Source organism: Sciurus carolinensis, chromosome 5 (assembly GCF_902686445.1).
Source record: "Sciurus carolinensis chromosome 5, mSciCar1.2, whole genome shotgun sequence".
In the NCBI taxonomy this organism is placed as follows: Eukaryota; Metazoa; Chordata; class Mammalia; order Rodentia; family Sciuridae; genus Sciurus; species Sciurus carolinensis.
The window spans coordinates 83,245,350-83,262,989 of NC_062217.1; the positions used below are offsets into that span (position 1 = coordinate 83,245,350).

A 17,640-nucleotide genomic window follows, 5' to 3' on the forward strand; every position below is an offset into this window, starting at 1 on the left:
ACAGGAAGGCCATGTACTCAGCTGCAGCTTCTAAATCCAGAGCGATTTGCACGTCTTATTAAAGAAGTAATGAATACATTCTGGCCCGGCAGAGAGTTGATCGTTCAGTGGTATCCATTTAGTGAAGACAAAAATCACCCATCTGTTTCATGGCTTAAGATGGTTTGGAAGAATCTCTATATACATTTTTCAGAGGATTTGACTTTATTTGATGAAATGCCACTTATCCCAAGAACTACACTAGATGAAGGTCAGATATGTGTGGAACTCGTTAGACTCAGGATTCCGTCTTTACTTATTTTAGATGATGAAACAGAAGCACAGCTTCCAGAATTTTTAGCAGACATTGTACAAAAACTTGGAGGGATTGTTTTGAAAAAACTAGATGCCTCTATACAACATCCACTCATTAAAAAATACATCCATTCGCCATTACCAAGTGCAGTTTTGCAGATAATGGAAAAGATACCATTGCAGAAATTGTGTAATCAAATAGCTTCTCTCCTTCCAACACACAAAGATGCTCTGAGAAAGTTCTTGGCTAGCTTAACTGATACTAGTGAAAAGGAGAAAAGAATAATTCAAGAATTGACAATATTCAAACGAATTAACCACTCATCTGATCAGGGAATTTCCTCTTATACAAAATTGAAAGGTTGTAAGGTCTTGCACCATACTGCCAAACTTCCACCAGATTTGCGACTTTCTATTTCAGTAATAGACAGTAGTGATGAAGCTACCATTCGCTTGGCAAACATGTTGAAGATAGAAAAATTAAAGACTACTAGCTGCTTAAAGCTTGTTTTAAAAGATATGGAAAATGCATTTTATTCACACGAAGAAGTAACACACCTGATGTTGTGGATTCTTGAAAATCTGTCCTCTCTTAAAAATGAGAATCCAAATGTGCTTGATTGGTTAATGCCATTAAAATTCATTCAGATTTCACAGGAACAGATGGTATCAGCCAGTGAACTCTTTGATCCTGACATAGAAGTACTGAAAGATCTCTTTTATAATGAAGAAGAAACCTGTTTCCCACCCTCAGTTTTTACTTCACCGGATATCCTTCACTCTTTGAGACAGATTGGTTTAAAAAATGAAGCCAGTCTCAATGAGAAAGATGTTGTGCAAGTAGCAAAAAAAATTGAATCCTTACAGGTTAGTTCTTGTCCAGATCAGGATGTTCTGAAGAAAGCCAAAACACTCTTAATGGTTTTAAATAAAAATCATACACTCTTGCAGTCTTCTGAAGGAAAGATGACATTGAAGAAAATAAAATGGGTTCCAGCCTGCAAGGAAAGACCTCCAAATTATCCAGGTTCTTTAGTCTGGAAAGGCGATCTCTGTAATCTTTGTGTACCACCAGATATGTGTGATGTGGCCCATGCAACTCTAGTGGGCTCGTCACTTCCTCTTGTTGAAAGTATCCATGTAAACTTGGAAAAAGCATTAGGTATCTTTACAAAGCCTAGCATCAGTGCTGTCTTAAAACACTTCAAAATTGTTGTTGATTGGTATACTTCAAAAACCTTTAGTGATGAAGACTACTATCAATTCCAACACATTTTGCTTGAAATTTATGGATTCATGCATGATCATTTGAATGAAGGGAAAGAGTCTTTTAAAGCCTTAAAATTTCCATGGGTTTGGACTGGCAAAAAATTTTGTCCTCTTGCCCAAGCTGTGATAAAACCAATCCATGATCTGGACCTTCAGCCATATTTACATAATGTGCCAAAAACCATGGCAAAATTTCACCAACTCTTTAAGGTGTGTGGTTCAATAGAGGAATTGACATCAGATCATATTTCCATGGTCATTCAAAAGGTGTATCTGAAAAGTGACCAAGATCTCAGTGAACAAGAAAGCAAACAAAATCTTCAACTTATGTTGAGTATTATTAGATGGCTGTATAGCAATCAGATCCCAGCAAGTCCCAATACACCAGTTCCTATACATCACAGCAAAAATCCTTCTAAACTTATCATGAAACCAATTCACGAGTGCTGTTACTGTGACATCAAAGTCGATGACCTCAATGACTTACTAGAAGATTCAGTGGAACCAATCATTTTGGTGCATGAGGACATACCCATGAAAACTGCAGAATGGTTAAAAGTTCCATGCCTTAGTACAAGACTGATCAATCCTGAAAACATGGGATTTGAACAGTCAGGACAAAGAGAACCATTAACTGTAAGAATAAAAAATATTCTGGAAGAGTACCCTTCTGTGTCAGATATTTTTAAGGAACTTCTTCAAAATGCTGATGATGCAAATGCAACAGAATGCAGTTTCATGATTGATATGAGAAGAAATATGGACATAAGAGAGAATCTCTTAGACCCAGGAATGGCAGCTTGCCATGGGCCAGCTTTGTGGTCATTCAATAATTCTGAATTCTCAGATTCAGATTTTGTGAACATAACTAGGTTAGGAGAATCTTTAAAAAGGGGAGAAGTTGACAAAGTTGGAAAATTTGGCCTTGGATTTAATTCTGTATACCATCTCACTGACATTCCCATCATCATGAGCCGAGAATTCATGATAATGTTTGATCCAAACATAAATCATATCAGTAAACACATTAAAGATAAATCTAATCCTGGGATCAAAATTAATTGGAGTAAACAACAGAAAAGACTTAGGAAATTTCCTAATCAGTTCAAACCATTTATAGACGTATTTGGCTGTCAGTTACCTTTGACGGTAGAAGCACCTTATAGCTACAATGGAACTCTCTTCCGATTGTCCTTTAGAACTCAACAGGAAGCAAAAGTGAGTGAAGTAAGTAGTACCTGCTATAATACTGCAGATATTTACTCTCTTGTGGATGAATTTAGTCTCTGTGGACATAGACTTATCATTTTTACTCAGAGTGTAAACTCTATGTATTTGAAATACTTGAAGATTGAGGAAACCAACCCTAGCTTAGCACAAGATACAATAATAATTAAAAAAAAGTCCTGCTCCTCCAAAGCATTGAATGCACCTGTTTTAAGTGTTTTAAAGGAAGCTGCCAAACTCATGAAGACTTGCGGCAGCGGTAATAAAAAGCTTCCCACAGATGCACCAAAGTCATCTTGCATTCTTCAAATCACAGTTGAAGAATTTCACCATGTGTTCAGAAGGATTGCTGATTTACAGTCGCCACTCTTCAGAGGTCCAGATGATGACCCAGCTGCTCTCTTTGAAATGGCTAAGTCTGGCCAATCAAAAAAACCATCAGATGAATTGCCACAAAAAACAGTAGATTCTACCACATGGCTTATATGCACCTGCATGGATACAGGAGAGGCTCTCAAGTTTTCTCTGAATGAAAGTGGAAGACGACTAGGGCTGGTTCCTTGTGGGGCAGTAGGAATTCTGCTGTCCGAAACTCAGGACCAGAAGTGGACTGTGAAACCACACATTGGAGAGGTGTTTTGCTATTTACCTTTACGAATAAAAACAGGCTTGCCAGTTCACATTAATGGGTGTTTTGCTGTTACCTCAAATAGAAAGGAAATCTGGAAGACAGATACAAAGGGACGATGGAATACCACATTCATGAGACATGTTATTGTGAAAGCTTACTTACAGGCGCTCAGTGTCCTACGGGACCTGGCCATTGGTGGGGAACTAACTGATTATACTTACTATGCAACATGGCCCGATCCTGATTTAGTTCATGATGACTTTTCTGTAATTTGTCAAGGGTTTTATGAAGATATAGCTCATGGAAAAGGAAAGGATTTGACCAGAGTCTTCTCTGATGGATCTACTTGGGTTTCCATGAAAAATGTGAGATTTCTAGATGACTCCATACTTAAAAGAAGAGATGTTGGTCCAGCAGCCTTCAAGATATTTCTGAAATACCTCAAAAAGACTGGATCCAAAAACCTTTGTGCTGTTGAACTTCCTTCTTCAGTAAAATTAGGATTTGAAGAAGCTGGCTGCAAACAGATACTGCTTGAAAATACATTTTCAGAGAAACAGTTTTTTTCGGAAGTGTTTTTTCCAAATATTCAAGAAATTGAAGCAGAACTTAGAGATCCCTTAATGAATTTTGTTCTAAATGAAAAAGTTGATGAGTTCTCGGGAATTCTTCGTGTTACTCCATGTATTCCTTGCTCCTTGGAGGGGCATCCTTTGGTTTTGCCATCAAGATTAATACATCCTGAAGGACGAGTTGCTAAGTTATTTGATATTAAAGATGGACGGTTTCCTTACGGTTCTACTCAGGATTACCTTAATCCTATTATTTTGATTAAACTAGTTCAGTTAGGTATGGCAAAAGATGATATTTTATGGGATGACATGCTAGAACGTGCAGAGTCGGTAGCTGAAGTTAATAAAAGGGATCATGGTGCTGCTTGTCTAAGAAGTAGTATCTTACTAAGTCTTATTGATGAGAAGCTAAAGATAAGGGATCCTAGAGCAAAGGATTTTGCTGCAAAATATCAAACAATCCCCTTCCTTCCGTTTCTAACAAAGCCAGCAGGTTTTTCTTTGGAATGGAAAGGTAACAGTTTTAAGCCTGAAAAAATGTTTGCAGCAACTGACCTTTATACAGCCGAACATCAGGATATAGTTTGTCTTCTACAGCCGATTCTGAATGAAAATTCCCATTCCTTTAGAGGCTGTGGTTCAGTATCTTTGGCTGTTAAGGAGTTTTTGGGATTACTAAAAAAGCCAACAGTTGATCTGGTTATAAACCAGTTGAAAGAAGTTGCAAAATCAGTTGATGATGGAATTACATTGTACCAGGAGAATATCACTAATGCTTGCTACAAATACCTTCATGAAGCAATGATGCAAAATGAAACAACTAAGGTATCAATTACAGAAAAATTAAAGTCTTTCAGCTTCATCCTAGTTGAAAATGCGTATGTTGACTCAGAAAAAGTTTCTTTTCATTTGAATTTTGAAGCAGCTCCATACCTTTATCAGTTACCTAATAAATACAAAAATAATTTCCGTGAACTTTTTGAAAGTGTGGGTGTGAGGCAGTCATTTATGGTTGAAGATTTTGCCCTAGTTTTGGAATCCATTGATCAAGAAAAGGGAAACAAACAAATAACAGAGGAGAATTTTCAGCTTTGCCGGCGCATAATCAGTGAAGGAATATGGAGTCTCATTAGAGAAAAGAAACAAGAATTTTGTGAGAAAAATTATGGCAAAATACTGTTGCCAGATACTAATCTCATGCTTCTCCCTGCTAAGTCCTTATGCTACAATGATTGTCCCTGGATAAAAGTAAAGGATACCACTGTAAAATATTGCCATGCTGATATACCAAGGGAAGTAGCTGTAAAACTAGGAGCGATACCAAAGAGACATAAAGCGTTAGAAAGATATGCGTCCAACATCTGTTTTACAACACTTGGCACAGAATTTGGGCAGAAAGAAAAATTGACCAGCAGAATTAAGAGCATCCTTAATGCGTATCCTTCAGAAAAGGAAATGTTGAAAGAGCTTCTTCAAAATGCTGATGATGCTAAGGCCACAGAAATCTGTTTTGTGTTTGATCCTAGACAACATCCAGTTGATAGAATATTTGATGATAAGTGGGCCCCATTGCAAGGGCCAGCACTTTGTGTATACAACAATCAGCCTTTTACAGAAGATGATGTTAGAGGAATTCAGAATCTTGGAAAAGGCACCAAAGAAGGAAATCCTTGTAAAACTGGACAGTATGGTATAGGATTCAATTCTGTGTATCACATTACAGATTGTCCTTCTTTTATTTCTGGCAATGATATCCTGTGTATTTTTGATCCTCATGCCAGGTATGCACCAGGAGCCACATCTGTTAGTCCTGGACGCATGTTCAGAGATTTGGATGCAGATTTTAGGACACAGTTCTCAGATGTTCTCGATCTTTACTTGGGAACCCACTTTAAGCTGGATAATTGCACAATGTTTAGATTTCCTCTTCGTAATGCAGAAATGGCAAAGGTTTCAGAAATTTCCTCAGTTCCATCATCAGACAGAATGGTTCAGAATCTTTTAGACAAATTACGCTCAGATGGGGCAGAACTTCTAATGTTTCTTAATCACATGGAAAAAATTTCTATTTGTGAAATAGATAAAGCTACAGGAGCTCTAAATGTACTATATTCAGTAAAGGGCAAAATCACTGATGGAGACAGATTGAAAAGGAAACAGTTTCATGCATCTGTAATTGATAGCGTTACTAAAAAGAGACAGCTTAAAGACATACCAGTTCAACAGATAACATATACTATGGATACTGAGGACTCTGAAGGAAATCTTACGACATGGCTAATTTGTAATAGGTCAGGTTTTTCAAGTATGGACAAAGTATCTAAGAGTGTTATATCAGCACATAAGAACCAAGATATTACTCTCTTCCCACGGGGTGGAGTGGCTGCCTGTATTACTCACAACTATAAAAAACCCCACAGGGCCTTCTGTTTCCTACCCCTCTCACTGGAGACAGGGTTGCCATTTCATGTGAATGGCCACTTTGCGCTAGATTCAGCCAGAAGAAACCTGTGGCGTGATGATAATGGCGTTGGTGTTCGAAGTGACTGGAATAACAGTTTAATGACTGCATTAATAGCTCCTGCATATGTTGAATTATTAATCCAATTAAAAAAACGGTATTTCCCTGGTTCTGACCCAACATTATCGGTTTTGCAGAACACACCTATTCATGTTGTAAAGGACACTTTGAAGAAGTTTTTATCATTTTTCCCAGTCAACAGGCTTGATCTACAGCCAGATTTATATTGCCTAGTGAAAGCACTTTATAGCTGCATTCATGAAGACATGAAACGTCTTTTACCTGTTGTCCGGGCACCAAATATTGATGGCTCTGATTTACACTCAGCAGTCATAATTACTTGGATTAATATGTCTTCTTCAAATAAAACGAGACCATTTTTTGACAATTTACTTCAGGATGAATTACAACACCTTAAAAATGCAGATTATAATATTACAACACGCAAAACAGTAGCAGAGAATGTCTATAGACTGAAACACCTACTTTTGGAAATAGGGTTCAACTTGGTGTATAACTGTGATGAAACTGCTAATCTTTATCACTGCCTTGTAGATGCAGATATCCCTGTTAGTTATGTGACTCCTTCTGATGTTAGATCTTTTTTAATGACGTTCTCCTCTCCTGATACTAACTGCCATATTGGGAAGCTGCCTTGTCGTCTTCAGCAGACAAATCTAAAACTTTTTCATAGTTTAAAACTTTTAGTTGATTATTGTTTTAAGGATGCAGAAGAAAATGAGATCGAAGTTGAAGGATTGCCTCTTCTCATTACACTGGACAGTGTTTTGCAAACTTTTGATGCAAAACGAGCCAAGTTTCTAACAACGTACCATGAATTGATCCCATCCCGCAAAGACTTGTTTATGAATACGTTGTATTTGAAATATAGTAATATTTTATTGAACTGTAAAGTTGCAAAGGTGTTTGATATTTCCAGCTTTGCTGATTTGTTATCATCTGTGTTGCCTCGTGAATATAAGACCAAAAATTGTACAAAGTGGAAAGACAATTTTGCAAGTGAATCTTGGCTTAAGAATGCATGGCATTTTATCAGTGAATCTGTAAGTGTGAAAGAAGATCAGGAAGAAACAAAAACAACATTTGACATCATTACTGATACCCTCAAAGACTGGGCATTGCTTCCAGGAACGAAGTTTACTGTTTCAACCAATCAGCTTGTGGTTCCTGAAGGAGATGTTCTGCTTCCTCTAAGTCTTATGCACATTGCAGTTTTTCCAAATGCCCAGAGTGATAAAGTCTTTCATGCTCTAATGAAAGCTGGCTGTATCCAGCTTGCTTTGAACAAAATCTGCTCCAAAGAGAGTACATTTGTTCCTCTTTTGTCCTGTCACACAGCAAACATAGAGAGTCCCACAAGCATTTTGAAAGCTGTACATTACATGGTCCAAACTTCAACATTCAGAACTGAAAAATTAGTAGAAAGTGATTTTGAAGCCCTTCTGATGTATTTCAACTGCAATTTGAGTCACTTGATGTCCCAAGATGACATAAAAATTTTAAAGTCTCTTCCATGTTACAAATCCATCAGTGGCCGCTATATGAGCATTGCCAAATTTGGAACATGCTATGTACTTACAAAAAGCATCCCTTCAGCTGAGGTGGAAAAATGGACACAATCATCGTCTTCTGCATTTCTTGAAGAAAAAGTGCATTTAAAAGAGTTGTATGAGTTGCTTGGTTGTGTGCCTGTAGATGACCTTGAGGTATATTTGAAACACCTCTTACCCAAAATTGAAAATCTCTCATATGATGCAAAATTAGAGCACTTAATCTATCTTAAGAATAGATTATCAAGTATTGAGGAATTATCAGAGATTAAGGAACAACTTTTTGAAAAACTAGAAAGTTTATTGATCATTCATGATGCTAATAGTCGACTAAAGCAAGCAAAACATTTCTATGATAGAACTGTGAGAGTTTTTGAAGTTATGCTTCCTGAAAAGTTGTTTATTCCTAAGGATTTCTTTAAAAAACTGGAACAGCTTATAAAACCTAAAAATCAAATTGCATTTATGACATCCTGGGTGGAATTCTTAAGAAATATTGGGCTAAAATATATACTTTCTCAGCAGCAGTTGTTACAGTTTGCTAAGGAAATTAGTGTGAGAGCTAACACAGAAAACTGGACTAAAGAAACATTGCAAAATACAGTTGATATCCTTCTTCATCATATATTCCAAGAGCGAATGGATTTATTGTCTGGAAATTTTCTGAAAGAACTGTCTTTAATACCATTCTTATGTCCTGAGAGGGCCCCGGCTGAATACATTCGATTTCATCCTCAATACCAAGAGGTAAATGGAACACTTCCTCTTATCAAGTTCAATGGAGCACAGGTAAATCCAAAGTTCAAGCAATGTGATGTGCTCCAGCTGCTATGGACATCTTGCCCTATTCTTCCAGAGAAAGCCACACCCTTGAGTATCAAAGAACAAGAAGGTAGTGACCTTGGTCCCCAAGAACAGCTTGAACAAGTTTTAAATATGCTTAATGTTAACCTGGATCCCCCTCTTGATAAGGTCATAAATAACTGCAGAAATATATGCAACATAACAACTTTGGATGAAGAAATGGTAAAAACCAGAGCAAAGGTCTTAAGGAGCATATATGAATTTCTAAGTGCAGAAAAAAGGGAGTTCCGTTTTCAACTGCGGGGAGTTGCTTTTGTGATGGTAGAAGATGGTTGGAAACTTCTGAAGCCTGAGGAAGTAGTGATAAACCTGGAATATGAATCTGATTTTAAACCTTATTTGTACAAGCTACCTTTAGAGCTTGGCACATTTCATCAGTTGTTCAAACACTTAGGTACTGAAGATATTATTTCAACTAAGCAATATGTTGAAGTTTTGAGCCGCATATTCAAAAACTCTGAAGGAAAACAATTAGATCCTAATGAAATGCGTACAGTTAAGAGAGTAGTTTCTGGTTTGTTCAAGAGTCTGCAAAATGATTCCGTCAAGGTGAGGGGTGATCTAGAGAATGTTCGAGATCTTGCACTTTATCTTCCAAGCCAGGATGGTAGGTTGGTAAAGTCAAGCATCTTAGTGTTTGACGATGCACCACATTATAAAAGTAGAATCCAAGGAAATATTGGTGTGCAAATGTTGGTGGACCTTAGCCAGTGCTATTTAGGAAAAGACCATGGATTTCATACCAAGTTGATAATGCTCTTTCCTCAAAAACTTAGACCTCGTCTTTTGAGCAGTATTCTTGAAGAACAGTTAGATGAAGAGACTCCCAAAGTGTGTCAGTTTGGAGCATTGTGTTCTCTTCAGGGAAGATTACAGTTGCTCTTGTCTTCTGAACAATTCATTACAGGATTGATTAGGATTATGAAGCATGAAAATGATAATGCATTCCTGGCCAATGAAGAAAAGGCCGTAAGACTTTGCAAAGCCTTAAGGGAAGGCTTAAAAGTGTCCTGTTTTGAAAAACTTCAAACAACATTAAGAGTTAAAGGTTTTAATCCCATTCCCCATAGCAGAAGTGAAACTTTTGCTTTTCTGAAAAGGTTTGGTAATGCAGTCATCCTGCTCTACATCCAACATTCAGACAGTAAAGATATTAATTTCCTATTAGCATTAGCAATGACACTGAAATCAGCAACTGACAACTTGATTTCTGACACTTCATATTTAATTGCTATGCTGGGGTGCAATGATATTTATAGAATCAGTGAGAAACTTGACAGTTTAGGAGTGAAATATGACTCTTCAGAACCATCAAAACTGGAACTTCCAATGCCCGGCACGCCAATACCTGCTGAAATTCATTATACTCTGCTTATGGATCCGATGAATGTGTTTTATCCAGGAGAATATGTTGGGTACCTTGTGGATGCTGAAGGTGGTGATATCTATGGGTCATACCAGCCAACATATACATATGCAATTATTGTACAGGAAGTGGAAAGAGAAGATGCTGACAATTCTAGTTTTCTAGGGAAGATATATCAGATTGACATTGGTTATAGTGAATATAAAATAGTTAGTTCACTTGATCTGTATAAGTTTTCAAGGCCTGATGAAAGCTCTCAAAGCAGAGACAGTGCTCCTTCTACACCAACCAGCCCCACAGAGTTCCTCGCCCCTGGTCTGCGAAGCATTCCTCCTCTTTTCTCTGGTAAAGAAAACCACAAGCCTTCATCCTCAAAACACCATTCCCCCAAGAAGCTTAAGGTTAATTCTTTACCTGAAATCTTAAAAGAAGTGACATCAGTGGTAGAGCAAGCTTGGAAGCTTCCAGAATCAGAACGAAAAAAAATTATTAGGCGGTTGTATTTAAAGTGGCACCCTGACAAAAATCCAGAGAATCATGACATTGCTAATGAAGTTTTTAAGCACCTGCAGAATGAAATCAACAGATTAGAAAAACAGGCTTTTCTAGATCAAAATGCAGACAGAACCTCCAGAAGAACATTTTCAACTTCAGCATCTCGATTTCAGTCAGACAAATACTCATTTCAGAGATTTTATACTTCATGGAATCAAGAAGCAACAAGCCATAAATCTGAGAGGCAACAACAAAATAAAGAAAAATGCCCTCCTTCGACTGGACAGACTTACTCTCAAAGGTTCTTTGTTCCTCCCACTTTCAAATCAGTTGGCAATCCTGTTGAAGCACGGAGATGGTTAAGACAAGCCAGAGCAAATTTTTCAGCTGCCAGGAATGACCTTCATAAAAATGCCAATGAATGGGTATGCTTTAAATGTTACCTTTCCACAAAGTTAGCTTTGATTGCTGCTGACTATGCTGTGAGGGGAAAGTCTGATAAAGATGTAAAACCAACTGCACTTGCACAAAAAATAGAAGAATATAGTCAACAACTTGAAGGATTGACAAATGATGTTCACACATTGGAAGCTTATGGTGTAGACAGTTTAAAAACAAGGTATCCTGATTTGCTTCCTTTCCCACAGATCCCAAATGACAGGTTCACTTCTGAGGTTGCTATGAGGGTGATGGAATGTACTGCCTGTATCATAATAAAACTTGAAAATTTTATACAACAAAAAGTGTGAAAGTATATAAAGAAAAAATAAAGCAGAGCCAGATCTTGAATGTGTTGTAGCACAAATATGAATTGCTGTTACTTCATTAAGCTTCATTGCCAGTTATCTAGGAATTGTGAAGCACATTGCAGATTGTTCTGGAAGAATTTTGGAGTTGTTAGTATGAATATCAACAGAAAACTTTGAATCTAAAAGAAAATTATTTTGAAGAAGGATGTCAACCACAAAATTGCTAGAAGTGTTTGAATGATTGGGATGGCACATTATTGAACTGCACTTTATGTAACCAAAGCTTAGCAGTTTGTTAGATAAGAGTATATATGTCTTTGGTTAGGATGAAATTAGTTTTGTTTTCAAACATGGTATTTTTGAAGGAGCTAATGAAACACTGGACATATCTTTGATTTGAACATAAAAGGGGAATTCAGTCTTTGGAGTTTATCATTTTTTAAATGGATATTCTTGGATGCATTATTCTTATCAGCTGGATCTGATTATGAATTTGTTGCAGTTTTACATCTTAAGTACTCAGTATGTTTAAAAATGGTACAGTATTTTAATCCTGAATATTACTTGAGTTAAGAGTATGAAGATAGTACTTAGAGTGCACTGAGTGCACTTTACATCTTTATTTTAAATGTTTTTTTACTCCTTATGTTTACAGGCCTCCTAGTTCATGATGATAACATATGGGAAACTCCAAGTGGTGGCAGTTCTCATTACATGATGTTAATGTTGTTTCTGAAAACTGCTTACCAAGTGACATTTATCAGTGGTTAGAACATTTGCTTTATATTTGTGTGTACATATTTTCCACGAATGTCATAATTTATATAGTGTGGTTGAACAGGATGCAATCTTTTGTTGTCTAAAGGTGCTGCAATTAAAAAAAAAACTTGTCTTTCAATTTCACTTAGTACAATTTTTTATTTTACTTTAAAATTGTTAAAAATTAAAATCATGATACTAGTAGCTTATAAAAGAAAAATTATTAGCTTGCATTTTCTTCATGAATGATTCAAAACTGACATTTAACTTTCATCATGTTCAGGTGTCCTACCATACTTATTTACTTTAACATATTTTGTTTGCAGAATGTTAATGAAAGAAAATAATACTTTATATAAATGTATTGGCTATAAATGATGCTAAATATATTTTATGCAATTAAGGGCTTACAGACCATGTTAAAACTTTTTTTACTGATAAGGAATGTTTGCACCTTCACAATTGTGTTGCTTTTGGATGTGAAATCATGTAATTATTTCTGCTGTTATAGTAAGTGCCATAATTTTAATAAAGTCAAATGTACATATGAAATCATTGTAATGTATTTCTTGAAAAATAGTCAATTAAAAGTTAAACCTAATTTCTTCCTTATTGTCATATGCACATATGTGTGCATTTATTGGAAATACTAGGATAGGATTGTTGTGTGTGTTATTATGTTGGAATTAGTAGGTCTTTTTTCATGATTAGTTGAAGAAGTGTATGGTATATACCAGGTTTATTAGGTGCTCATTGATGTAGTTAAGAGTACTTTATTTCACCTTTTTAGGGAATAAGATTAGTTGGTATGTATATTGTATAAATCTATTTGAAAATAGATACATCAAATATGGTTCTGCTATAGGTAAAGTTTGAATTGATAGGTCCTTGCCTCAGGGCACGGCTGCATGTCTGGGGCTCATTTCACACTTAACTTTAACTGATAATGTTAATCTTTATTTTTATTTTTATTTTTTAGATATACATTACAGTAAAGTGTATTCTGACATATTTTACATACATGGAGTATAACTTATTCTATTTAGGATCCCTTTCTTGCGATTGTACATGACTTGGAGTTTCACTGGTCGTATGTTCATATATGAACGTAGGAAAGTTGTGTCCAATTGATTCTGCTATCTTCCCTATTCCCATCTCCCCTCTCTTACCCTTAATTCCCCTTTGTCTAATCCAGTGAACTTCTATTCTTCCCTCTCCAACCCCCTACCTTATTGTGTGTCAGCATCCACATATCATAGAGAACATTTGACCTTTGGTTTTTGGGGATTGGCTTATTTCACTTAACATGATGGTGTCTAGTTCCATCTGTTCACTGGCAAATACCATAATTTCATTCTTCTTTATGGCTGAGTAATATCCCATTGTGTATGTGTACCACTTTTTCTTTATCCATTCATCTGATGAAGGGCACCTAGGCACCTAGGTTCTATAGCTTAACTATTGTGAATTGAACTTCTGTAAACATTAATGTGACTGTGTCACTGTAGTATGGTGATTTTAAGTCCTTTGGGTATATGTCAAGGAGTGGGATAACTGGGTCAAATGGGGTTCCATTCCAAGTTTCCTGAGGAGTCTCCATACTGTTTTCCAGAGTGGTACATTCCCACCAGCAATGTATGAGTGTACCTTTTCCTCCACATTTTCACCAACACTTATTGTTACTTGTATTCTATTTAATAATTGCCAGAGAATGTTCATTATATCTGAGGCAAAAAGTCAGGCAGATGAGGCCAAGCAGCTCTCTCTTCTGGGGTTACCCAAATTCTGTCAAGCTTTATTTAAAAAGTGCTTGCTGCTTTGAAGCTTAGACTCAGCACTTAGAAAATTTTTTATTGCTTTTCAGTATTAAAAATTATACAGAAAACCTTGTTTGATTTTATTAATAGTTGATCTAATTGGATTTTTGTGTTTTTCTAAAATTTAAAAAGCTATACAATATAAGTTCACAATCATGTATATGAAATACTCAGATCCAAATGAGTTTCAGGATTTGATTTTAGAAAGTGAATATGAGGGCATATATGTGTTTATAATGATTACAGGCAGCACGCTGTAGTCAAATCTACCAGTATTTCTGCAGAAACCCTATGAATATCCACACTTAATTTGAATACATAAACCTGATAAATAGCTTCATATAAAGTCAGGTCAGGTTTGCCACCAGTAGTTTGTAACAGACATATTTAAAAATATTTCATTTTTCAGATATCTTTAGATTTTGAAATGGAGGCTAAGAAATTTTGATCCTGAACTCAATTTATGTATTTTGCTATTTTATGCTTTAAAAAATTTCCCCATGTTTTCTTTTTAAAGGGACAGTGGAACATGGGTGCCCCTGAGTAGCAGGGGTGGAGTAGTGCCCTGCCATGGGGCGGGGGAGAGGGCATCCCTAGCAAGATGACCAACTTGTACATAGTTTCTGTGCCAAAATGGGCAAGAAACCTGCATGATGCATTTAGTTAATGAAGCAGGGTTAGGGAGCAGGGACTGCTGTGAGCCCAAGAAAAACTGGGGTAGAATGTTATAGTGTTCAGCAAAACAATGGGAAGTTGTTTACAGGTCTCAACAACTTGGGGATGGGAGGGATTTACTTCTTCCTCGAGTGTCAGTTGACATTTACTCTACCTTGAATGTTTTGTAGGTCTCCAGAATGACGTCTGCAGTGCTGGTAGACCAAATCAGCAGTCATAGATGATTTTAGCCATTTTCAATCCAGATTCTACCAGAGAAACAACCAGTGGGGGAAAAGGAGAGAAACAGAAAAAGATACTGATTTAGGGCCAAGAATTGTCTTCTAATCGTGGAGCTGGCAAGTTCAAAATCTGTTGTACAGGCCTGCAGGCTAGAAAGGCTTGGGCAGGAGCTGAACCTTGAAGTCTATGGGTGGAATTCTTAAAACTTTGGTTTCTTAATTTTGTTTTAATTTCTCTTGTATTAAGAGACCTGACTTAAAGTAGTGTCATTCAGGTGAAGCAAAATAAAAAGTAAAACACCTCTGAGCATATTGCAGGTATTATATGTGGTAGGTGCTGGGATATGGTAGGCACATTCCCTTCCATGAATCTAACCAGCCTGATGTGATTTATCTGTTAACATGAAATTAGTCAACTTATATTCTAAATCCAAATTTGTTAAATTTATTTATTTATTTAAATAATGAGTTTAAAACTTGTGCTTTTTTCGTTTTGTTTTGTATCAGAGGTTGAACCCAGGGGTGCTTAACCACTGAACCATATCCCCAGCCCGTTCTTATTTTTTTAATTTTGAGACAGCGTCTTGCTAAGTTGCTGAGGCTGGCTTTGAGCTCGTGATTCTCCTGCCTCAGCCTCTGGAGCCACTGGGATTGCAGGTGTGTGCCACTGCACCTGGTTGTCTTTCTCTTTTACAATTGACAAGTGGTTCTGGAAGTACTCTCCTTTACCATGAATACAAAACCTGGCTTCTGAGAAGACAGAATTGAAGTCACGGTGTTTGTTTAGTTGAAAATATGCTTTCTACAAAATTTATTTGATTTTCAAACCACAGCAATATTAAATGCATTTTAAGTGGCATTTAAAATCCAGAGAAGACTGAGAGCCAAGTAAGAAGCAATGCTATTTTAAATCAGGGAAAAAAGGGGACGAAGAACCATATGAAGCAGACACAAAAACACTAGTGTTCAGGGTTTCAGAACTTCTGCCCTCATTCACTCCTCCCTAAAGAAGTAAGGCTTTCAAACCCAAAAAACCAAAGACCGAATGTTTTCTCTGATATGTGGATGCTAATTCACATAGGGAAGAATAGTTACTTTAGGTAGAGGGGAGTGCAGGGAGGGGAAAGGGTATGGGAGTAGGGAGGATAGTAGAGTGAAACATTATTACTTCATATACATACATGACTGCATGACCAATGTGATCCTACAGTATGTACAATCAGAAAAATGAGAAATTATACTCCATTTATGTATGATTTATCAAAATGCAAGAATGCATTCTACTGTCACTGTCATGTATAACTAATTAGATCAAATAATAAATAAAAAAATTTTTAAAAGCAAATGAAAAAAAAAAGATAGAAAAAAGAAGTAAGGCTTGCCCAGTAGGTGAACTGGGGAGAAGGGCTCTAACCTTTTAGTGTGTTTGCTGGCCTTCAGAAAAGGTGGTCTTTCCCTTCCCTATGTAGGGAACCATGAGAGTTAGGAGACTGCAGTTCTGCCTGTGATCCCAGAGTTCCTTTTATTCATTCACCCTTTTTGCTGCAAGCCCAATGTCTCCACAATTAAAGTTTATATTTTTATCTTCATCTTTTTGATTCATGTGTCTACTTTTCAGCTGGTTCATAAAAGTGTTATATTTGGATCCCTAAAACATCAACACTCCATAGTCTGCAACCACTTAGTATGAGTCTGTCTATACACCTAATTAGGTGTGTTTATCATTATGTTGGACCTTCAGTGAAAATTTAAATTATATCATATAAAATATTAATAATTTTAGGATACAGCCCATCTAAATTTTTCATTCTAACAAGGGATAAATTCCTTATTGCTCTGGAGAATGCAGCTTGAAGACGTTTGTTTTGTACAGACATGGAACAGGAGAGTAAATATGAAAAAGTAGCAGAATGATTTACTATGACTATAGGCATGTTGTGATAAGAATGCAGTATTAATTTTAAAATTCAGGATTTAACTAAATGGAAAAGGTGAATACCAATTTATAATTAGAAGCACCCCCCCTACTCCCCGCAAAACTTTAGGAACACTGCATTTAGAGTTTTCTCTTAACTGCTTAAGGAACACCTTATATTTGCAACTGTATGAGTGTGTATATACTAACTACTTAAAAATCAGGGAGTTGTAAGTGGCTACACTGTTAAATGAGCACACCTCATTAAAGCAGCATAGACATAGTTCTTTCTCCTGATTCTGAGACTGGAATATGAACTTGAACTTGGTATACATCCCATAATTAGGATGTTCCAATGCCGTTGGTCTTGCTGCATCTTTAGTTGTTTGGGGATTCTTATTATAGCACTGATTATAGCAAAACAAAAACAAATCCCATCACTTTCTGTGGTGGGGCACATTTTTCAAAGTGCGTGCCAGGCATCCACAAAATGGACCTGCTTTCATAGGTTTGGATCCTCCCGAATGGTTTGATCAACCCACATGACTACTTGCCACATTAAACATACTTTCACCAAAGGTCACAAGGGATTTAGAATGTTGTATCCAGTCTTCGTGGTATAGAGAGAAGCATGCAACCTGAGCAGGTAGGGTCCCACCCACTCACTCGCTGATCCTGGAAGATGAAAAAACAC

General features: G+C 36.6%; 1 protein-coding gene across 1 annotated transcript in view; it reads left to right on the forward strand.

The window, feature by feature from the left end:
* The window catches only part of Sacs (sacsin molecular chaperone), a 54,004-nt gene extending 41,140 nt beyond the window's left edge, over positions 1–12,864 (forward strand). Inside the window, 1 exon segment of the mRNA XM_047552564.1 lies at positions 5–12,864. Within this exon segment, the coding sequence (XP_047408520.1) occupies positions 5–11,559 (11,555 nt within the window). The 3' untranslated portion in view covers positions 11,560–12,864.
* Positions 12,865–17,640: the final 4,776 nt, after the last annotated feature.